At 37.4% G+C, this 20088-nt stretch overlaps 1 protein-coding gene across 1 annotated transcript in view; it reads right to left on the bottom strand.

The window, feature by feature from the left end:
• The window catches only part of LOC132128978 (utrophin-like), an 83691-nt gene that overhangs the window by 42266 nt on the left and 21337 nt on the right, over nt 1-20088 (bottom strand). Inside the window, exons 3-9 of the mRNA XM_059540397.1 lie at nt 11886-11947; nt 10259-10351; nt 9467-9544; nt 7523-7615; nt 7118-7290; nt 3749-3864; nt 2443-2594 (exon numbers count right to left, since the gene is read on the bottom strand). Of these exons, the coding sequence (XP_059396380.1) occupies nt 2443-2594; nt 3749-3864; nt 7118-7290; nt 7523-7615; nt 9467-9544; nt 10259-10351; nt 11886-11947 (767 nt within the window). The remainder of the gene's footprint in view (nt 1-2442; nt 2595-3748; nt 3865-7117; nt 7291-7522; nt 7616-9466; nt 9545-10258; nt 10352-11885; nt 11948-20088) is intronic.

Here is a 20088-nt window from a genome sequence, read left to right as displayed (position 1 = left end):
CCCAGAACATACATGAGAATCCAACTATAACATTGCAACATATGTACATTTAGAGAGCAAAACTAGGGCTGCACAATTTGGGGAAAACTACAGTTGCAAATTTTCTGACAAAAATGTTAATTATCACTCAAAGCTTCAGGTTTGCTGTGCTTGCCTTCAGGGTGACACACTATGACCAAAAAGTTGGTTATAAATATATTATAATATTAAACAAAATAAGAAATATTACCACTGCAATTGTTTATTGTAAAATAAAAAATAAAATAGATGAGATTATTTTTATTTTACAGAACAAATGAAATATAAGAATATAATATATATAATAAATAAGCAAATATACTTCAAATATAACTACTGTATTACTACAGCATTACTATTGATAAATGTGCATAAAAGCATGCTATTACCATGATACATGTCTAAAAACATGGCGATACCATGCTCCTTTTTACACCATTTGTATACTGCTATGCAAGAAAATTATCAGAGAGAATCCACCCAACTCTGGCTGCATGTGTGTACCATTTAGCACTATATATATATATATATATATATGCACATACACATATATATATATAGTGCTAAATATATATGTGTATGTGCATATATATATATATATAGTGCTAAATGGTACACACATGCACACAACTCTGGCTGCATGTGTGTACCATTTAGCACTATATATATATATATATATATATATATATATATATATATGCACATACACACGCATATATATACTGCATGACTGAATGACTCACTCTTACCACTGAAAGCAGAAGGCATAGAGAGAGAGAGAGAGAGAGAGAAGGAAACTAGTAGCAGTGGAGTCATTTATTTGGCACTAGAGTGTGATGCCCATTTTCCACCGGCAGTTCCTCATCGAAGAACACCAGAGTAACAACAACCGCTTTTTAACTGCCACTGCATTTTTTGCATCATGTGTTTTTTTCTGAGCAAGAAATCCCACCATGCACTTTCTCTACTCATATTTGTTGAAAAGATGCACATATGTCTGCATGAAGTCATGGTTTCCTCTAGTGTTCACAGGGGGCTGAATAAGGAAGTGTTAAATCTATAAGTCTGCTGCATATAACACTGGGACCATCAATATTAGCCCGAGTCTATAAACAGAGTCATCAAACAGATGCATGAACGTGTTTGTAGTTGCTCAGCCACTAATAGTTTCAGTAATAAGAGGATTTATGCTAATGGGTACAAGCACCACTACAAGCTAACATCAGCTTTCAGCAGACAGCGCATTTTCATTGTTATAAATATATTTTATTATATCAACACTACTAACATTATTTCTGACTTCCAAAATTTAGTAAGCTATTTCAGCAGCATTTTAAGCCATAATATTCATCCGTGATGTGAAGATAAAAAAATATTTTTTATTTTCAAATTATAAAGCAGCATTAGCATGCGTCATTCATGGAGAAGGATTTCAGAAGGCATTGTGAAAAAATGAATCCAAGATCCAAAAATTACAGATTGAAGACTAGTTCAGTCTTATTACAAATGCAATGTTTCAACCAATATGTGTGTACACCATGTGTTTTTATACTAATTTGAGAATCATAGTGTTAGCTTAGCAACATGCTAATACCATGCTGTATTGAAATCAATTGAGACTCTGAAGTTTCTTTTGCAATTTGTGTTCATGAGCACCTCCATGACATAGCTTTATGTAACACTTATGTAACGGCTCTGGGAATGTGACCGAAACCACAAATCAAGTTTTATTTGTAGTGCAATTCACAAGAGATTAGAAAACCTTTTTGTAAAAAAAAAAAAAAAAAAAAAAAACACATTGATGTCTTGCAAATGTTCAAGTCGGTCTGAACCGAAACCAAACCAAATGTTCACACCAAATATTCATCTTGATGTAAACAGGCCTTGACTCATGGAACAACAGAACTTCTTCAGCCAATCAGATTCATAAATAAGACTAATTCTAGGCAAAATGAGGTCCTGAAAATGGCATTTAGGGCCGTTGACACCAAGTATGATAACAATAACTATGCGTTTTAATAATCATTGAGAATAGTGAAGTCTAAACCACAATAGTTGAATATTCACCACATTCACTTTCAGAACACTTTCTTTCCACCTGATGAACAATGAAAACATTGACAGCCAGTCAGAATCCAAACTTAAAGTTTCAAAGTAAAAAATCTAAAGACTTTAAAGCATCTCCAGCGTTTAAAGCATCAAACATGCTAATATAATAATCGTTCTTGGTGTGGACTGGCTTTTCCATCAGTCGCCCTGATTGAAAACCTGAAAACTACGTTCAAACCACAATAGGAGCTGCAAAACATCTTCAGAAGGGCCAAAATGTGACCCAACCAATTCTTAAATATGACTGTTTCGGCACTGAGCACTGACTTCTACTCTGAGCATGCATGATTGTGTTTGGATAACCAGTGCACTTACAGCATGTCCCTCATCCTGATCCACCTTATAGTGTCTGGGCAGCGTCTCCACCTCTTTGATGTCATCCATCGTGATGTCGTTGGGAAACACGGCAAAGAGTGAGGTCACATACATGATGATGGACTTCTTATCCGGCAACTGCACCGCCACATCTGAGGAACACACAGAGAGAGAGAGAGAGAGAGAGAGAGAGAGAGTATGAATATGGGTGTGTGTGTTTATGGAGTTGCTCTATGAGGCCCCTCTGATTAGTTATGGCTCATGTGAACTTGTGTTCAGGAAAAGCCATGTAATCCAATCAAGTCCAGATGATTAGTCTCAGGAATGCACTGGATGCTGGTTTGTTGACTGGCATTGTTTCATTGAGTTGATTCCCTGTTTCAGGCATAAATAAAATCACATCAGCTGAAAATTGTGTGGGCAATTAAAGTCAACTGTTCATTAGGGGTATACAATTAATCCAAATTAAAATATGGAAAATAAAATTAAAATAGAGATATGGCTCAATGTGCTTATCAAATTGCAAAGGCTGCAGTTTAATAAAATAAAATGATGGGCTGAATGTTTTAGAGTGAAGCACAGCACTGTGTTCATTTACACGTGAGCAGCTCATTATCCGCCATTATAGTATGCCTTTGGAAACTCAACGTGCAACATTCAAACATTCAATGATAAACTCTCATCAAAGAAAAGAGAAGCTTTAAGGGCTCCCAATGGCATTATTCACCAATGGCTTAATGTTTGAAAATGAAGAAATTAAAATAGCCACAAATATTAGTATGTAATGCATTAAATATATATATAGTTTTTTTTTTGGCAGGGAAATTTTACTTTTTTTTCATATTTTAATATATTAATTATTATTAACTTTTTTAATTTAATTTTTAATAGGCAAATAGATAATCACAAAAAACTGGCCAAATCATGCAGCCCTTCAAAAAAGCACAGAAAATTCGCATTTGCATCACAATTTTAACCAGGAAAATTTTTGAATGAGAGTCACTGTTTGTTTTATCCCCACAAATCGTGCAGCTCTATTGTCCACTGGCAATAGGGTAGGGATGAATGAAGCACAGCTCACACAGAAGTCCCTTTCAAACCATGTAGCTTTCAGCTGGTCACTGCAGTGAATCCACATCACCAACATCTCCAAGGCTGTAAAATCTGTATGGGAAATCTTTTGCTCTATTGCGAAATTCCCACTAAACAGCTGGCATTCGACGAACAATGGAAAATGTTTGTAGTTAGATGTCCTTCTGCTGCTATTCTGAATTGGAGTAGTTGTAGTGCCACAATTCTTGTTTACCTTCTGCATCCAGTAGTCTCTCAATGTTGAGCTGATCTTTGGCGAATGTGAAAGCATGGTCCAGCCTCTCTACTGGAGTTAGATGAACTACTTCCTCCCAGCTGAATCCATGAGGCCTGAAACACAATTCCCCACAAGTGTATGAAAGACCATTCACACATGTAGCAACAAACTAACCCTTAAGTCATTCACCATCAATGAGAGATGACATGAGCATCAGTGTTCATAAGTCAATTCAAACTAATACTCACTTCTAAATATTAGGTAGTCACTTTGATTACAGAATGCATCTTTCGAAACCAAACTGTGTGCGAACAGAACCAATTTTAGGACTGGCAACCAGATTTCTGCTGTGTTGAGGATGAAACCCACACTAGAGATCGACCGATATGGGTTTTTCTATAACCGATGCCCATGTTTAGAGGTCAGGGTCAGTCGATGGCCGATATGTGCTGCCGATTTTTAGAGCCGATATCTTGGCGATTTCCCCTTCATTTACATGCTAAAATGTCCCATGTGGATGCACAACATTTATAAACTTATCATCATTTATTGAGCACTGACTTGAACCATCTCTCGAATCTTAATTTTGTGCACTGCACGGTATTAAAATAAAACATTTATCTATAGTTAACCAAACAAACCAATAAACTGACCAAGAATTAAATATAAAAAACAGGTAGTAAAAAAAAAAGTTTGTTTGAACAAATGTAAACTTAAATATACATTTAAATAAAATAACTTTATAAATAAAAATCAATGAACCTTTTTTTTTTCATGTAAGAGGATGATCTATTACATCTATGTACCAATGCTTGTAAAGTACAAGCCTAGTTTACATAAAAAATTAATAAATTATAGTTTAACATTTAAATACATATGCGAATATGGAAACATTTGGATTTGTGCTGAACGAGACGTGAGCAATAATCTCCCAATACATCTAGACAAACCCGCGCTCACTCTGTCCTCGTATGCACGCACACATGTACCGTCACGATCTAATGAACTGTAAATGGCGAATTTTAAAAAACAAATAGGCCTACTATTTAAAGAGGCACATTCAGCGGTCTCCTTGGCGTAAAACAGTCAACAAAGTAAAATAAATCTCAAACGTACAGCGCACTCTCTTCATTTTATCAAATTATCATAATCACATCTATTCATTTTACAGTCCTGCTACTAGAATTTTACTAAAAACCCCTTTAATTCAAATTTGCAGCATTAAGTTTATCGATTAATTGATCGTTAATTTAATATTGACATCCCTAAATGCAAATAAGTTTGTATGGAAACCCGGCAATTGTCTGCATCAAACAATGCTTCCGAACAAATGTGATTCACCGTTCTGGGCTGCTCCAGGACAGCTCTGTGTCTCCACGCGGGGTGGAATAACCTGGCCCTAAATCACGCTGCCACCTTCACCCCACGCACAGAGAGAAACTCTCCGACTCTGATACAGGAAAAATAAAACAGAACTTATAACATTGGGGCTAATATGTTAGCAAGAAGGCTGCTGATAGTTTTCGACTACAGTCCTTAAAGTTAACTGCAAGTAAGCAAACCTTTAACCAGCTGTAGCATTATGCCAGTTCCTGACGGTTCTATGCTATTTGTTTTTTCCTTTCACTAAGTGAAGCAACATGTCATAGTTGACTAGTAATATAAATTAAATATACGTCCATATTTTTTTTAAATATCAGAATTTAAGCTTTACCTGTTGTTGAATCTTCCAAAAGTTTTGGCTTGGGGTCCTTCACATGCAGCACTTTCCACCGCACCAATAACACGAGGCTGCCTGCGGACGTGCCTGACTTTAAATCGGCTCTACTATACACAGATTTCAGCCAATGCCGATATATAAAAAAATGACAGATATCGGCCCAATATATCGGTCAACTTCTAGCCCACACATCTAGGATTTCCTGAAGACGTTCAAGCAGGTCCACATGAATCCACATCTGCAAACCTCTGTCATTCATGTCTACACACCCTTGCGTGTTTGGTTATTAAATAGTTGCTGATCTGACAGCTCTTCGGGTGCCAATAAGGGTGTAGTATTAATCTCTGTTTGACACACTTTGTTTAAACTTATTATGCAGATTTTCACACAAAACCAGAACAGAAAATGCTGGAAAAATCTGGATTACATCAGGACCTATCAACAAGTTAATTTCTTCATCCACAAATATTTTACACTGTTTACATAGTTCAAGATTTCAGTGATTAATGTGCAATATGCATAAAATCCTGTCGAGTGAACATGATATTGATGTGGGTAATGCTTCTCCTATCAAACAATGTTATTATCGAGTGTCACCAGAGACACAAAAGATGATGGAAGCAGTAACTGAATACATACAGGAAACTGAGATCGCGATTCCATCGATATTCGACATGTCGCATGCTCCTCTGGGTAATTGAAGTGCAGTTAAATATTTTATTAATTTTGTTTTGTATATTACAGAGATTCTTGACAGACCCCTGTCTTAAGGGGTGGGGTGTGACGACCCATGTGTTGTGCATCATCCCTGGGTTGAATTGCGTGTTGCTCCGCCTTCCAGCTGATTGCTCTCTGATTGGTTCATGGTAGGGGTGGCCGATAAATATCGTAGGGTAATTAATGCGCATCTTGTCAGTAAAGCCGGTTATCTAATCAGCGTTAAATTCCATCAGGTATGTGATTTCACATAGAGCAGCTGTTACTTCACGGAGCTGTTGTTAAATGACTAGCTGCGCGAATCCACCTTCATAATCATCGTTTATTTGCGCAGCTATTCGGTTAACAACTGCTCTGTGTAGTAACAGCTGCTCTATGTGAAATCACACACCTGATGGAATTTACCGCTGATTAGAGAACCGGCTTTACTGACAAGATGCGCATTATTTATTGGACGATATTTATCGCACACCCATAGTTCATGGAGAACACCTGCTGTTGGTTTCCTGTCTTGCCTTTTTAAAAGCAGTATGACAACTGGCTAGGAGCGAGCTGCATTCTGGACTTGGCTTTGTTTGATTTCTGTTTAACCTTGTTTTACTCGATGCATCCAACATCACTAGGGCAGCACGATGTGTCGTTTAAGCATCGATATCGCGATGTACGAATCCACGATAGTCACATCGCAGGATGTGCGATGTAGGCTGTCGTAGTTGATCCCTTATTCATTAACTGTATGGGCCAGCTGCTCCCCGGCCCTTGACGAATGTGATTCGCGGATTATGTTATCAACCCAAACAGCCCGAACAGCTTATGAACACAAAATCTCTTGACCTCGGACTCAATCAATACGCACTGGAACCTTCCCCTAGAGTGCACTGACAGCCATTATGAGTGAGTGAGTGAGTGAGTGTGTGTGTGTGTGTTACCTGAAGTGGTGTAAGATGGCGTTGAAGGCCAGGCCGTCCGCCCAGCTGGTGGTGAAGTTGAGCACATTAACGCCGTTATAGTTGCGGGTGCAGTTCCTCACCCAGCTCAGTAAAATCTTCTCACTGTTGGTCTGCTGAAGACTGGACATCACATCCTTCATGACGTCCTTGACCTGAACACACACACAGATGAATGTTAGACTGTGTTAGTGAGGACATCAGACTTCATGAAAGATAATCATCACATGGCCCATTTATAAATACTGTTTTCATAGTGAAAGCAAATCAAATGTCCTCAAAGGTTTTTGTAATTTTTGCAAGTCTTTCAAGTCTTTGAAAACATTTTCAGAATCATGTTTGCACAAAGAGAATCATGATTTAACAGCTTTGTGTGTGTTTTCTGACCTGCCAGTGCAGAATGATACTCCAGATGAGTCCTAGCGTGAGCTTATGATTCCCATCGACAATATCAGTCCCACCGATATTCACCAGGTCCACCTGAAAAAGAAATCAAACAAAGCAATATGAAACAGAACAAAACGAAAAGAAAAATAAACAATAAAAAACATGACAAAAAAAGACCACTTTTTTATCCACAGTTAAAAATAGATCTGCGTTTGGCCCACATTATTTCCATCTAAACTCAAAAATATGTAACATTACAAGAGTTAAGTGTTTCACACTGTGTCACGTCTTGAATGCTGTAGCATGCTTCCACATGGAATATATAAATTCACAGTCGTTTCTACTGATACATATGATACTGATACACACGTTTTCTTTCTCAACAGTTTACAGTAAGATATAAGCAACTGTGTTTATTAGGATATTCGCAAAGACGCACATTTTGTTGTAACTTTGTCTTTATTTTAACCCATATCGATGGATCATTACACCCCTATTTAGGGAGAAAAGCATGATGTGTGTGATTCTGTGTAAACAAGTCTATCTGACAGACAGATAGTCTCACTGTGTTTACAGGTGTAGATTAACTAAACCTACACTTACCATTCACCTAAGCGGTCATATTTGCTTAGAGAGTCAGCAGCATTTAGAGAGCCAGCTCAAACTCATAATGCGTGCGTAATATTTGAAGAACACGACCAATCATCAGCAGCATCACTAAATATGTGGCTGCATTTATGAGCGATTACTGGAGGATCTGCAAACATCTGGACCAGAAACACCACATAAACCTGCATCAGCCTGACACAGATCCGCTTTCATCGGTCGAGAGTAAGACACAAGAAACTGTGCTGTCAGAATGTTTACCGCTCAGCTAATTACAGGGTAACGATATATACTTATATCACACGGGAAAATTAATCATCCAACGTTAGGCTGTTTTTAAGACTTTTTGCCATTCCTGTTGCTGCTTTTTTTTCTTTTGTGTAGGGCTGTCAAACATACAATTTCTGTGATTATTGTTATTTCTTTTTTTTCTGTTTAACAGATCCTTTTCTTTTTATTTTAAAAATTTGTTGGGAAAAAAATGTACTGACTGCTTTGTACTGACTGATTAATTGTGATTAAAAACAGAAAAAAAGTGTGATTAAAAAGCTTTTTTTGCAATTGTTTGACAGCACTTTTTTCATACTTACATTAGGTGTCATCAGAAATGTGTCAAAGTCTACAGACAGATTCATGAATCATGCTCGTTTTCTCTTAAGTGAAGATTAAAATTTGAGTGAATTTTGAGTAAATGGACTGGTTGAACTGAGCTTCATGGTGTACTTTGCTAATTCATGGCTTGACATGACATTACTGCAATGATGATTTTAAAATCGAGTCAGTCTTTAAAGCGTTAATGCAGCTGATCTGAAACGGCTGATATGAGCAACTGCAGCTAAACCCTAGTACTGGGACATCACACATCATCACACATCATAGATTGATTAACGTTTATATAGAAGTCTCTTCTGCTCACTAAAGATGCATTTATTTGGTCATGAATACGGTCATAAAATACTGGTATTGTGACAGCACTAAGTCCACTGAGGATACTGATCTGGAACATGAGTGAGTGCAGTGTGTGAGAGGAAACACTGTTTATAGCATCTGTGTTTGTGTGCTTCTGCCTGGTCTGTCTGACCCCGGGCCAGCGAAGAGTAATGACAGAGGACATGTCAAAATGTAAAGACCTTGCTGTCAAAATGACACACTAATGTCCCTTAAAGACACGCAGGAACCTTTAAAGTCTTTTAATTAGCCTGCCCTTGCTGTACACTCCCTAGGCAGCGTCTGTCAGCTGATACGAGGCGAGACATAAAAATAATTTCCTCCCGCAGCAGAAGCCCAGAGAGTCGAGCAGCAGCAAGGACACGCGGGAAGGTAGAGACAGAGACTCACGCTGTTCTGATGAAGCACCTGCAGCACACGGTTGACGTTGTTGAGGGAGTGAACTCTGGTAGAGCCTCGCTCTTTGGTCTGAGAGAGAGAGAGAGAGAGAGAGAGAGAGAGAGAGATTAAGCCATATTTGATGAAAGAATAAAAAATATATACACTAAAGAAAAACACTTTTCTTTTACTAAATGAACAAAACATTTGATATTTTATTTTCATTTTCATGGGCAAATATAACAATGCATGGAAATAAACAGCAATAATGTACCTACTTGTTACTTACTTGCTTGATTTTGACTTAATACAATATATTAACATGATTAAATATTTTAATTAATCATTATTAGTACTTTTAATAAAAATAATAAAAATCAATATATAAAAAAATGACACAGACTACAAACATATGAGTGAATCAAGTTTGGAAAGAGCCGGTTTCAAATGATTCATGGAAATGAATCAAACTCAGCTCTGTTATAAACGCATCTCTTAGCCTCAGATAAACACTCTCATCTCAAGAAACTAGTCTAATGACATTTTACCAACCTAAATGACCCAAATCATCATAAAGAAATGTTTAATATTTGATAAATGACCTTGCAGTACGATGTGATAAATCCTATGACATAACCATTCATCACATTCACTGTATCAGAATAACACCATGCCAGTTCACACGTGAGAGGATCCTGTGAAAACAACACACCGAAGCCACAGCTCTGTCACTCAAACGCTCGGTGTGTGTAACCCAGAATCAGTGCACTCCCAAACATCAAACACACACACACACACACGCACCAGTGTGTTTCCAGTCAGCCCCTCCAGGAGATCGAGGAGTTTCCTGCCGTCTCTCAGGTCAGAGAACATGTCTTTGATGGGCGTCTTCCCCGTCTGAAACACATAACAGTGAAGTAATGCTAGTACAATTTATTTCTTCCACACACACAAACAAAAAAGGAAAAACAAAGCAGAATGTTAGTTTCACTAGAAAGCCATCAAAATATATATTAACCCTTTCACGCATAGTGGTCACTACAGTGGACAGCTATTAAAAAAGCATTTTCTTGAATTTGCACGGGTTTTTATGGCAAAGTTGCACATTAGCCTCTTCATTGGACCCTGGTGCATCATCCTATAAATTGCAACCAAGTGGCAAGCTGTTGTGTTTCAATTTTTTCCCCCTCAAAACCAAGATGGCCAAGGGTCACTCAGACATTCAACATTCCAACATCAAGCAATATCTAATGAGTCATAACACAGTAAAATTTTCCAAGTTTTGATTTTAGCTTGAGAGAAAACTCTGATTAATCACATGTCCACTGTAGTGGATGTCATGCATCAATTGCTATATTTCAGCTACAATTCATAATTATAATGTGAATATTGTTTTTGAAAACTTAAAACTTAAAAACTTAATCTGCAGTGACTTTTTTTTACTGTAAATAAATGTATTTGTATCATTAGAATGTAATTTTCATTGACATTGAAAAAAGTCATGTGATTACATAATCTATGACACATGTAATGCATTACTTGTTAGATCAAAAAGTAATCAGATTTTGCAATGCACGTTATTGTAATGCGTTTTTTTTCACTCATAACATCAAAAAGTAATCTGATTACGTAATGCATGTTACTTGTAATGTGTTTCTTTACTCATAACATCAAAAAGTAATCTGATTACATAATGCATGTTACTTGTAATGCATTACTTTACTTGTTAGATCAAAAAGTAATCTGATTACGTAATGCATGTTACTTGTAATGTGTTTCTTTACTCATAACATCAAAAAGTAATCTGATTACATAATGCATGTTACTTGTAATGCATTACTTTACTTGTTAGATCAAAAAGTAATCTGATTACGTAATGCATGTTACTTGTAATGTGTTTCTTTACTCATAACATCAAAAAGTAATTGTATTTTTAATGCAATTAAAATATAAAACAACGATCCTTCAGAAATCTTTCCAATACACTGATTTGCTTTATGTGACATTTCTGATTATCATCAGTGTTGAAAACAATTGTCCTGCTTCATATTGTGAAAATTGTGATTTTTTTTTTTTTGATTCTTTAATAGAAAGTTTAAAGGAACAGCATTTATCTGAAATAGAAATCACTATCTAGAACTATTAAATGTATCCTAGCTGAATAAAAGTGTTAATCTGGACGGATTAATCCATGAATTTAATAAAATGATTCTTTAAAGTATATTTCCCTCGTGTGGTAGGCGTTTTATAAGACACTGGCGGTGCAGGCTCTGTGTGTCACGGCTAACAAGAACTTCAGCGCTGACCATATCCACAATATACTGCAGAGGACCTTGAAGAGAACCCGCTTAAGAACACAACAGTTTGAGATCTCCAGCAGAATGTGAGATCATTCTGAGATCAGCCATCGAAGCAGAAGTTCAGAAGTTACCTTCGAGAACTGTGCGTTGATCCACTTCGTGAAGGTTTTCTTCTGTACGGCATCATGTTCATCTGAAAAAAAGGACAGAAAAGGAGAGAGAGAGAGAATGTAAGATTCACAGCAAACATTCATGTGTGAATGACACACAAACACTGTTAAACAGTCTGATCACTCACGTTAACTGAATGAAATGACCATATCGTGTGTGTTTGGATTCATTCCCAGACAAATCCCCAGTAATCAAATAGGTATCGACCCTTAATTTATTAATTGTGATTAGGCCAATACTGGAAGCGGATTCCCAACCTGAATGAGTTTCTTTCTTCTGTTGAACACAAAAGAAGATGTTTTGAAGAATGCTGGTAACCAAACAGTTGCTGGTAGCCATTGACTTCCACAGTATGAAGAAGAAAAAAACACAATATGGAAGTCAATGGCTACCAGCAACTGTTTGGTTACCAGCATTCTTCAAAACATCTTCTTTTGTGTTCAACTGAAGAAAGAAACTCATTCAGGTTTCAAGGAAATGATGACAGAAAATGATGACCCTATAAATATTATGGATAATTGTCTTATGCTTTCAGTCACCAATAGGAGTGTATTTCTCTCTTAATCTCATCCACTCCACACAGTCCTGCAGATAGTCCACCCTGCTGTTTTCGTGTGGTTCTACTCTTAGCTAGGCCTTTAAACCAGTTACTCATTGACAGACGTCTTTTAAATGGCAAGAACCTTGAGGAGTAGGTCAAGTAAGCGACCAATGAGATGCTTTCTTGTAACTGTCAAAGCGCAGCAGCAGAGGAGGAGTCTGTCCCACGCAGGATCAGGTCACAACAATACATTGTGTCTGTAGTCCATATATCCCTGTCTGAATTCACACAGAGCCTGTGTGAGATCTTGTTACCCAGGGACAAGATTCCCAGACACTCACACACACACACACACACACAGCTCATAACAAAAATCACTGTGTAACCAGTATGAACCCTACAGGGATCAAAGGTTAAGAACACCAGCCTCCCGGGTCGCCTGCTCTTTTGAGTGTGTGTGTGTGTGTGTGTGTGTGTGTGTGTGTGTGTGTGTGAGTGTGTGAAAGTCAAGAATGCACTGCAGGCTACAGCACACACACACACACACACACCTAGCAGTGAGAAACACATGTATCACACACAGGAAAGAGCTGATCATCACCACTACCAACAACACAGATGTCACCAGTCATCTCTACTCACACTCTGCACAAGTGCTGCATCATATGTCTGAATTTCATAAATATGGTCAAAAACATATTTGGGTTAATTCATAGTAGAAACATTTATGAGAATTAATTTATTTTTGCATTGCATTGCAACATTTTCATGACCATTCAAAAGCGTATATGCCTCATAAATCTCAATGTCATGATAAAAAACTAATTCTCATCATGTAATGAAAACTGATTAGTAATGAAACAAATATTTTCAGTATTAAAAAAAAAAAATTAATTCTCTTAAATCATGTCTCTATTTAAAGTTATGTAAAAAACTCATAATCTTTCCCACAATGTCATAAAAATCTCATTCTCATTACATATTGCAAAAAACATTGTTACTGTGGTAATTCTTACTAACGCAATGCAAAAACATTTTATGTCATGTTAAAAAAACGTACTCTAATTACCATAATAAAACACGATTATTGTCGTTATACAGTCTAAAAATGTATCATAATAATCACCTTCGCATAATTGTGATGCAAAAATAAAAAAATCTCATTCTCATTAAGTAATGCAAGCAAAAACAATCTTAAGCAACAAAAATATCTATTTTAAGGGTATAATACCATAACACAATGTATCACAATACTAAAATGCAACAATGAAAAAAAAAGTTAAATGAGAAAAAGTTAATACATTATTTTATTTGTTATCTGACAATGAAGTTTCCTGAGGTTTGCCAGCAGATCCGGTTAATCCTACTAAATGTGGGATTCAAGAATGGTCAGAAATGTGCTATGATGAACACACACACACACACACACACACACATACAAGCAAACACTTGCCTTTTATCTAAACCCTGACATTCCTCGAGTGACTCTACAACCCCGCTCCTCATAAACACTGTGTGTGTGTGTGTGTGTGTGTGTGTGTGCCTGCCTAGTATTCCCGATGTGATTCTGTCCCCACATGGATTGTAATACCAGTAAATATTGTCCTTGTGTGGACATTTTTAGCAATCCAGAGAAAGGCTGAGACCCAAGTTCACAGAAGACCATCACAAAGCTGTCAGTATCAGACAAACGGTCTCTATGATTAGGAGCAGGGCTCAGATTACAAGCACAAAAAGTGGGAAAACAATGCCCATACTCACAATGAAGGAAGAGCCTGAGCACATATAGAGACCAGAATATTTGTTGCTTTATACTTATTTACATACAAACCAGTTTACGATGTGCATGCTAATTTAGATAGCTAGCTAAACATGTGCTGGTTTGTGTGCATTTTGACCAAATCTGTGCAGGACCTGCTTATATGAGATATATTTTGACATTCCATCATGCATAAAATTCCCATAATTGAGGCAGTGGTTCCTTCTCCAGTGTGAACTTCTGCCCGAGCTTGTCTGCATGAAAGCAGAGGGAGAAAAAGTTCAAGGAAAACACTCGTTTATAGACTGGAATTCAAAAACCGTCAATTCATAAATAAATAAACAAAAAGGACTTTCATGTACGTCTGAAGTCAGAGCTTGATGTGCAAAGGGTGATACACAGTCGTGGCCAAAAGTTTTGAGAATTACATAAATATTAGTTTTCAAAAAGTTTGCTGCTAAACTGCTTTTAGATCTTTGTTTCAGTTGTTTCTGTGATGTACTGAAATATAATTACAAGCACTTCATACGTTTCAAAGGCTTTTATCGACAATTACATGACATTTATGCAAAGAGTCAGTATTTGCAGTGTTGGCCCTTCTTTTTCAGGACCTCTGCAATTCGACTGGGCATGCTCTCAATCAACTTCTGGGACAAATCCTGACTGATAGCAACCCATTCTTTCATAATCACTTCTTGGAGTTTGTCAGAATTAGTGGGTTTTTGTTTGTCCACCCGCCTCTTGAGGATTGACCACAAGTTCTCAATGGGATTAAGATCTGGGGAGTTTCCAGGCCATGGACCCAAAATTTCAACATTCTGGTCCCCGAGCCACTTAGTTATCACTTTTGTCTTATGGCACGGTGCTCCATCGTGCTGGAAAATGCATTGTTCTTCACCAAACTGTTGTTGGATTGTTGGAAGAAGTTGCTGTTGGAGGGTGTTTTGGTACCATTCTTTATTCATGGCTGTGTTTTTGGGCAGAATTGTGAGTGAGCCCACTCCCTTGGATGAGAAGCAACCCCACACATGAATGGTGTCAGGATGCTTTACTGTTGGCATGACACAGGACTGATGGTAGCGCTCACCTTTTCTTCTCCGGACAAGCCTTTTTCCAGATGCCCCAAACAATCGGAAAGGGGCTTCATCGGAGAATATGACTTTGCCCCAGTCCTCAGCAGTCCATTCACTATACTTCTGCAGAAGATCAATCTGTCCCTGTTGTTTTTTTTGAGAGAAGTGGCTTCTTTGCTGCCCTTCTTGACACCAGGCCATCTTCCAAAAGTCTTGTCCTCACTGTGCGTGCAGATGCGCTCACACCTGCCTGCTGCCATTCCTGAGCAAGCTCTGCACTGGTGGCACTCCGATCCCGCAGCTGAATCCTCTTTAGGAGACCATCCTGGCGCTTGCTGGACTTTCTTGGACGCCCTGAAGCCTTCTTTACAAGAATTGAACTTCTTTCCTTGAAGTTCTTAATGATCCTATAAATTGTTGATTTAGGTGCAATCTTAGTAGCCACAATATCCTTGCCTGTGAAGCCATTTTTATGCAACGCAATGATGGCTGCACGTGTTTCTTTGCAGGTCACCATGGTTAACAATGGAAGAACAATGATTTCAAGCATCACCCTCCTTTTAACATGTCAAGTCTGCCATTCTAACCCAATCAGCCTGACATAATGATCTCACGCCTTGTGCTTGTCAACATTCTCACCTGAGTTAACAAGACGATTACTGAGATGATCTCAGCAGGTCCTTTAATGACAGCAATGAAATGCAGTGGAAAGGCTTTTTTGGGATTAAGTTAATTTTCATGGCAAAGAAGGACTATGCAATTCATCTGATCACTCTTTATAACATTCTGGAGAATATGCAAATTGCTATTATAAAAACTTAAGCAGCAACTTTTCCAATTTCCAATATTTATGTAATTCTCAAAACTTTTGGCCACGACTGTACAATAAAACTCACAAATTAATCTCCAGTCCACCATTAATATTAACTGAAACTAAACTGCAAAAATGACTCATGATTATGACAGTGCAACTTTAAGCTCATTAGCATATGACCCGCCCACATTTTCATGTCCAGTCCTATTCAGAATTCAGCAACTTAGCTCATTCTGATAAACAACAGTACACAGAGATCAGCCAATCACAACAGAGGTAATTTGCATATATAATTCTTAAAGGTACAATAGTCAAAAAACTGTTGTTTCCAGCTACAATACAAGTTTATATTTTGTAATAACGCCTCCTCCAGTGAAAAACCCATCAAAATCCACCACATAGAGCTGCTTTGGACTGTTTTCACTTGATCTGTGTAGATATCTCTCCTGATTCATATAAGATGTCAATTCACTGCAAAAATCTGTATTTTGCATAAAGAACTTGATTTAATGGTGGATTTATTTCTTGGAAACACGCAGCATGTCTATTCCCAGGACATCAAATGATGAACTGTAGTGGGTTGGGTTACTTATGGATCATTGTGGTGTTTTCATCAGCTGTTTGATGAACTCTTTCTGACTCTGACTTTCATTCTGACAGCACCCATTCAGACAGCCAAAATTATTTTGAAAACAAATTATTTGCATCACTCAAAAATATTCAAAAAAAAAGTTGCTTTATATAATATACAGTTGTATTGCAGTATATTATAATACTGCTGCATATAAATAAAAATGCAAATAAATTCAATATTGTTTTTGTTATTTACTTAAAAACTATGTGGAAACCACACTTTAATCATTTTTAAAACTAGAGTAAAATCTAACTGGCTAGAATGGCTCAAATGCTATGATTATGAAAACATACAGTCATATAGAACAGCCTCATAACACCACGCATTAAATATCTGACTTGAACACTAGTGTGCTCAGTAACACAACCAGCACTGCAGGTATGCACACAAACACACCTGTATGTAGAGTAAAATACAGCGCCTACCTCTGAGATTCACACTGTGTGTAGCCATGGAGTCATAAACCAACAGATGACAGAGAAAAGCAAAGAGAGAACCAAACTAATTCACACTCCTCTTTCCTCTATGCTCAGTTATAGTGAAGAGTGACAGAAACACACACCGAGAGAGGGAGGAGGTGGGCACTGGGCATGCATGTTGTGCTCCACTGGCAGAAGACACACACGTCTCTGTGGAACAGCATCCCAGCATGCATAATGGCGAGCGCATGACCGACTCTGCAGGTCACCCCGACAACCATATGGCAGGTCACCGTGACGACCAAAGTGAACATGATGGAATGGAATCTCGGAACTTTAAACTGTCTTTGGAGAATACGTTTGAAACATTACTACAGTATATTTTATATACATATAAAATATAAATAAATATATTAGGTTAATTAATTATGGAGAAAAATAACGCGCTAAATAGATTAACACATTTAACACACTTGCCCCGCCCAAGACCTGTGGATCATCTGCCACTTCATTCAGTAGATTGATGACTAATATGAGGCAGAGCAACAACTTACTGCATGATGGAGCCTAGAGAATATCCCTAAAATTCAAGATATGGGGCAAAACGCCCGTTTGAGATTGTGTCTCAATACTTACATCAAATAGTTAAGAAACATCACACGAGCTGTAGGCTGAGTGCAATTTAAAGTGGCTCTGCACAGACCGATCGGTGTATGATCGGTTGTCGGGGGCGAGAGCGATTCAGAAGCACAAGGAGTCGTCTGCTCTCTAAAGCTCTCACAGTGCTTTGATGTCACACACTGATCAGATCGGTCTGATGGTGATGAGCCGCTTCAAGTCGAACAAGCCTAATGATTCAATGAACCACTCATAAAGAACCAGTTACTTCACTCCTGAATGAATCAGCCATTTGAACGAATCAAACGAATGAATGAATGACTCGATGACTTAATCATAAGACATTACCACGACCTACTGGCAGTTTTAGTCTATTATTTAGAGTATCATTTCATTAAATAAATAATTTTATATTTTTATAGTTATAAAAATTAAATTAATAAAATATATTATTAAAGTTATAGTTCACCCAACCAAAAATGACAATTATGTCATCATTTACTCGCATGGTCCAAAAGAGTATGGTATAATAAATTTTACCAAACCAAATATTTCTCGCAAAACTTACTTTTTGTAATCTGTTTGATGCTTTGCACAAAAATGACTTTAAATTATCTTTTCAAAGTAAATGCTCCAAATGTGATGTGCGATTAATTAAATTAATTAATCACCACATCATGTAATTAATTATATTAAAGATTTTAATCGATAAATATATAAATTACCATTATTTAGTCCTTATATTATGCATGAGATTTACAAATGTACACCACCTTTGATAAAGTAATAACACACCTAAAACGGTCTCATTAACTACAGATACTGAGTGCAGTGTGTATCAATGGTACACACTCAATGATACACACAAACATCCAACAACTCAACTGTCATCACACACATCTACAGTTACATCACAAAGTCTACAAAATCTGAATGTACAAGCTTCAAATAACTTTCATCCGAAAACAAAGCATCTGACAAGTGCACAAGTGTTTGGTGAATCAGGAAGTAAAAGAGTGCGCTCTTACCTAACTCAGGAAAGGAAAACTTCTTCCTGTGTTTTCTAAAAAAGCTGCGCTTTCTCCACTGCAACCACTTACTCATGTTCAAAACGTTCGCTCCATAGAGGTGGAGAATGAGAGGATGGGGAGATATACAGAGGAAAACAACATACAGGAACTTCAAATGATGTCTAAGAAAAGTGATGCTGCTGAATGCAATGCATGCTGGGAGTAAACAGTGAACCTGTGGTGAGTTTGTCTTGAACCAGTGCGTCAATCAAACGAACTTCACATCCTGTCAGAGTGACACACCAGACGTCTGACAGAAACACAAGTAATAAAACACGACTAAACACACACACACACACACACCTGATGAAATCATTCAAAAATAAGATCAACTTCCTACTTCCTTTTTTTAAACACACATTACTAAAAAAAGTTCTACTCTTAAACACCCTCGAGGTCATAGATGAAAAAACTATAGCTGTGCCTCAAAACCTAGCAAGTCACCCATTTAGACAACACTTTTGGGCAACATGTGCCTGAACGTGTCTTAAAAATAGCATTCTGCCTACCATGACATTTTAGCAAGTTTCCCACATATACAGACAGGACTTCTAAACAACACAAAGATTTTGAAACTACAGATACAAAATGCATCCAGAATCCTAGAAGTTTTAGCATTTCTAGGCATTTTAGCATTTTAGCAAGTTGTCTAGCAAGGAGGCATAACAGGCACAAAACTAGCAAGTTAGTAACCTCAATAAAACATGCAAGCTAGCCTTTTAGCAAGTTGTCTAACAAGAAAGCATCACAGGCACAAAACTAGCAAGCTTGTAATCTAAAAAAAGCAAGCTAACATTTTAGCACATTGTCTGAAAAGACAGCATCATCAATACTCGCAAGTTAATAAGCTCACTTTTTTTTTTCAGGCTAACATTTTAGTGAGTCGGCAACTAGAAAGTAGGCTAGTAAACTCAAGCATACACAAACTATTCTCATGGTAAAGTCATTATTGATCATTTTCCAATACATTTCAGAACTGCTGAAACTTATGAAACTTTATGTGTGTATTATTGGTTTTAAAAAACGAACGCGATGCCTAGAAAGCATTTTGGGGCTGATCTATCTATTACACGCACCACAAAACCTAGTGACCTGACCACATGGACAGCATCGGCAAGCATCACAGGTGCAACATGAATTTCAAAACTAAGAAGGATTGCCACCTAAACCGTATTTTGGGTGCTCCCAGGTGTATAAATGTATAGGTAGACCACTAGATTTTGAGACACAGCCTA

The sequence above is a fragment of the Carassius carassius genome, chromosome 46 (genome assembly GCF_963082965.1).
Source record: "Carassius carassius chromosome 46, fCarCar2.1, whole genome shotgun sequence".
NCBI lineage: Eukaryota > Metazoa > Chordata > Actinopteri > Cypriniformes > Cyprinidae > Carassius > Carassius carassius.
The sequence above is the reverse complement of the archived record's forward strand: the minus strand, read 5'-3'. Positions and strand labels throughout refer to the sequence as shown.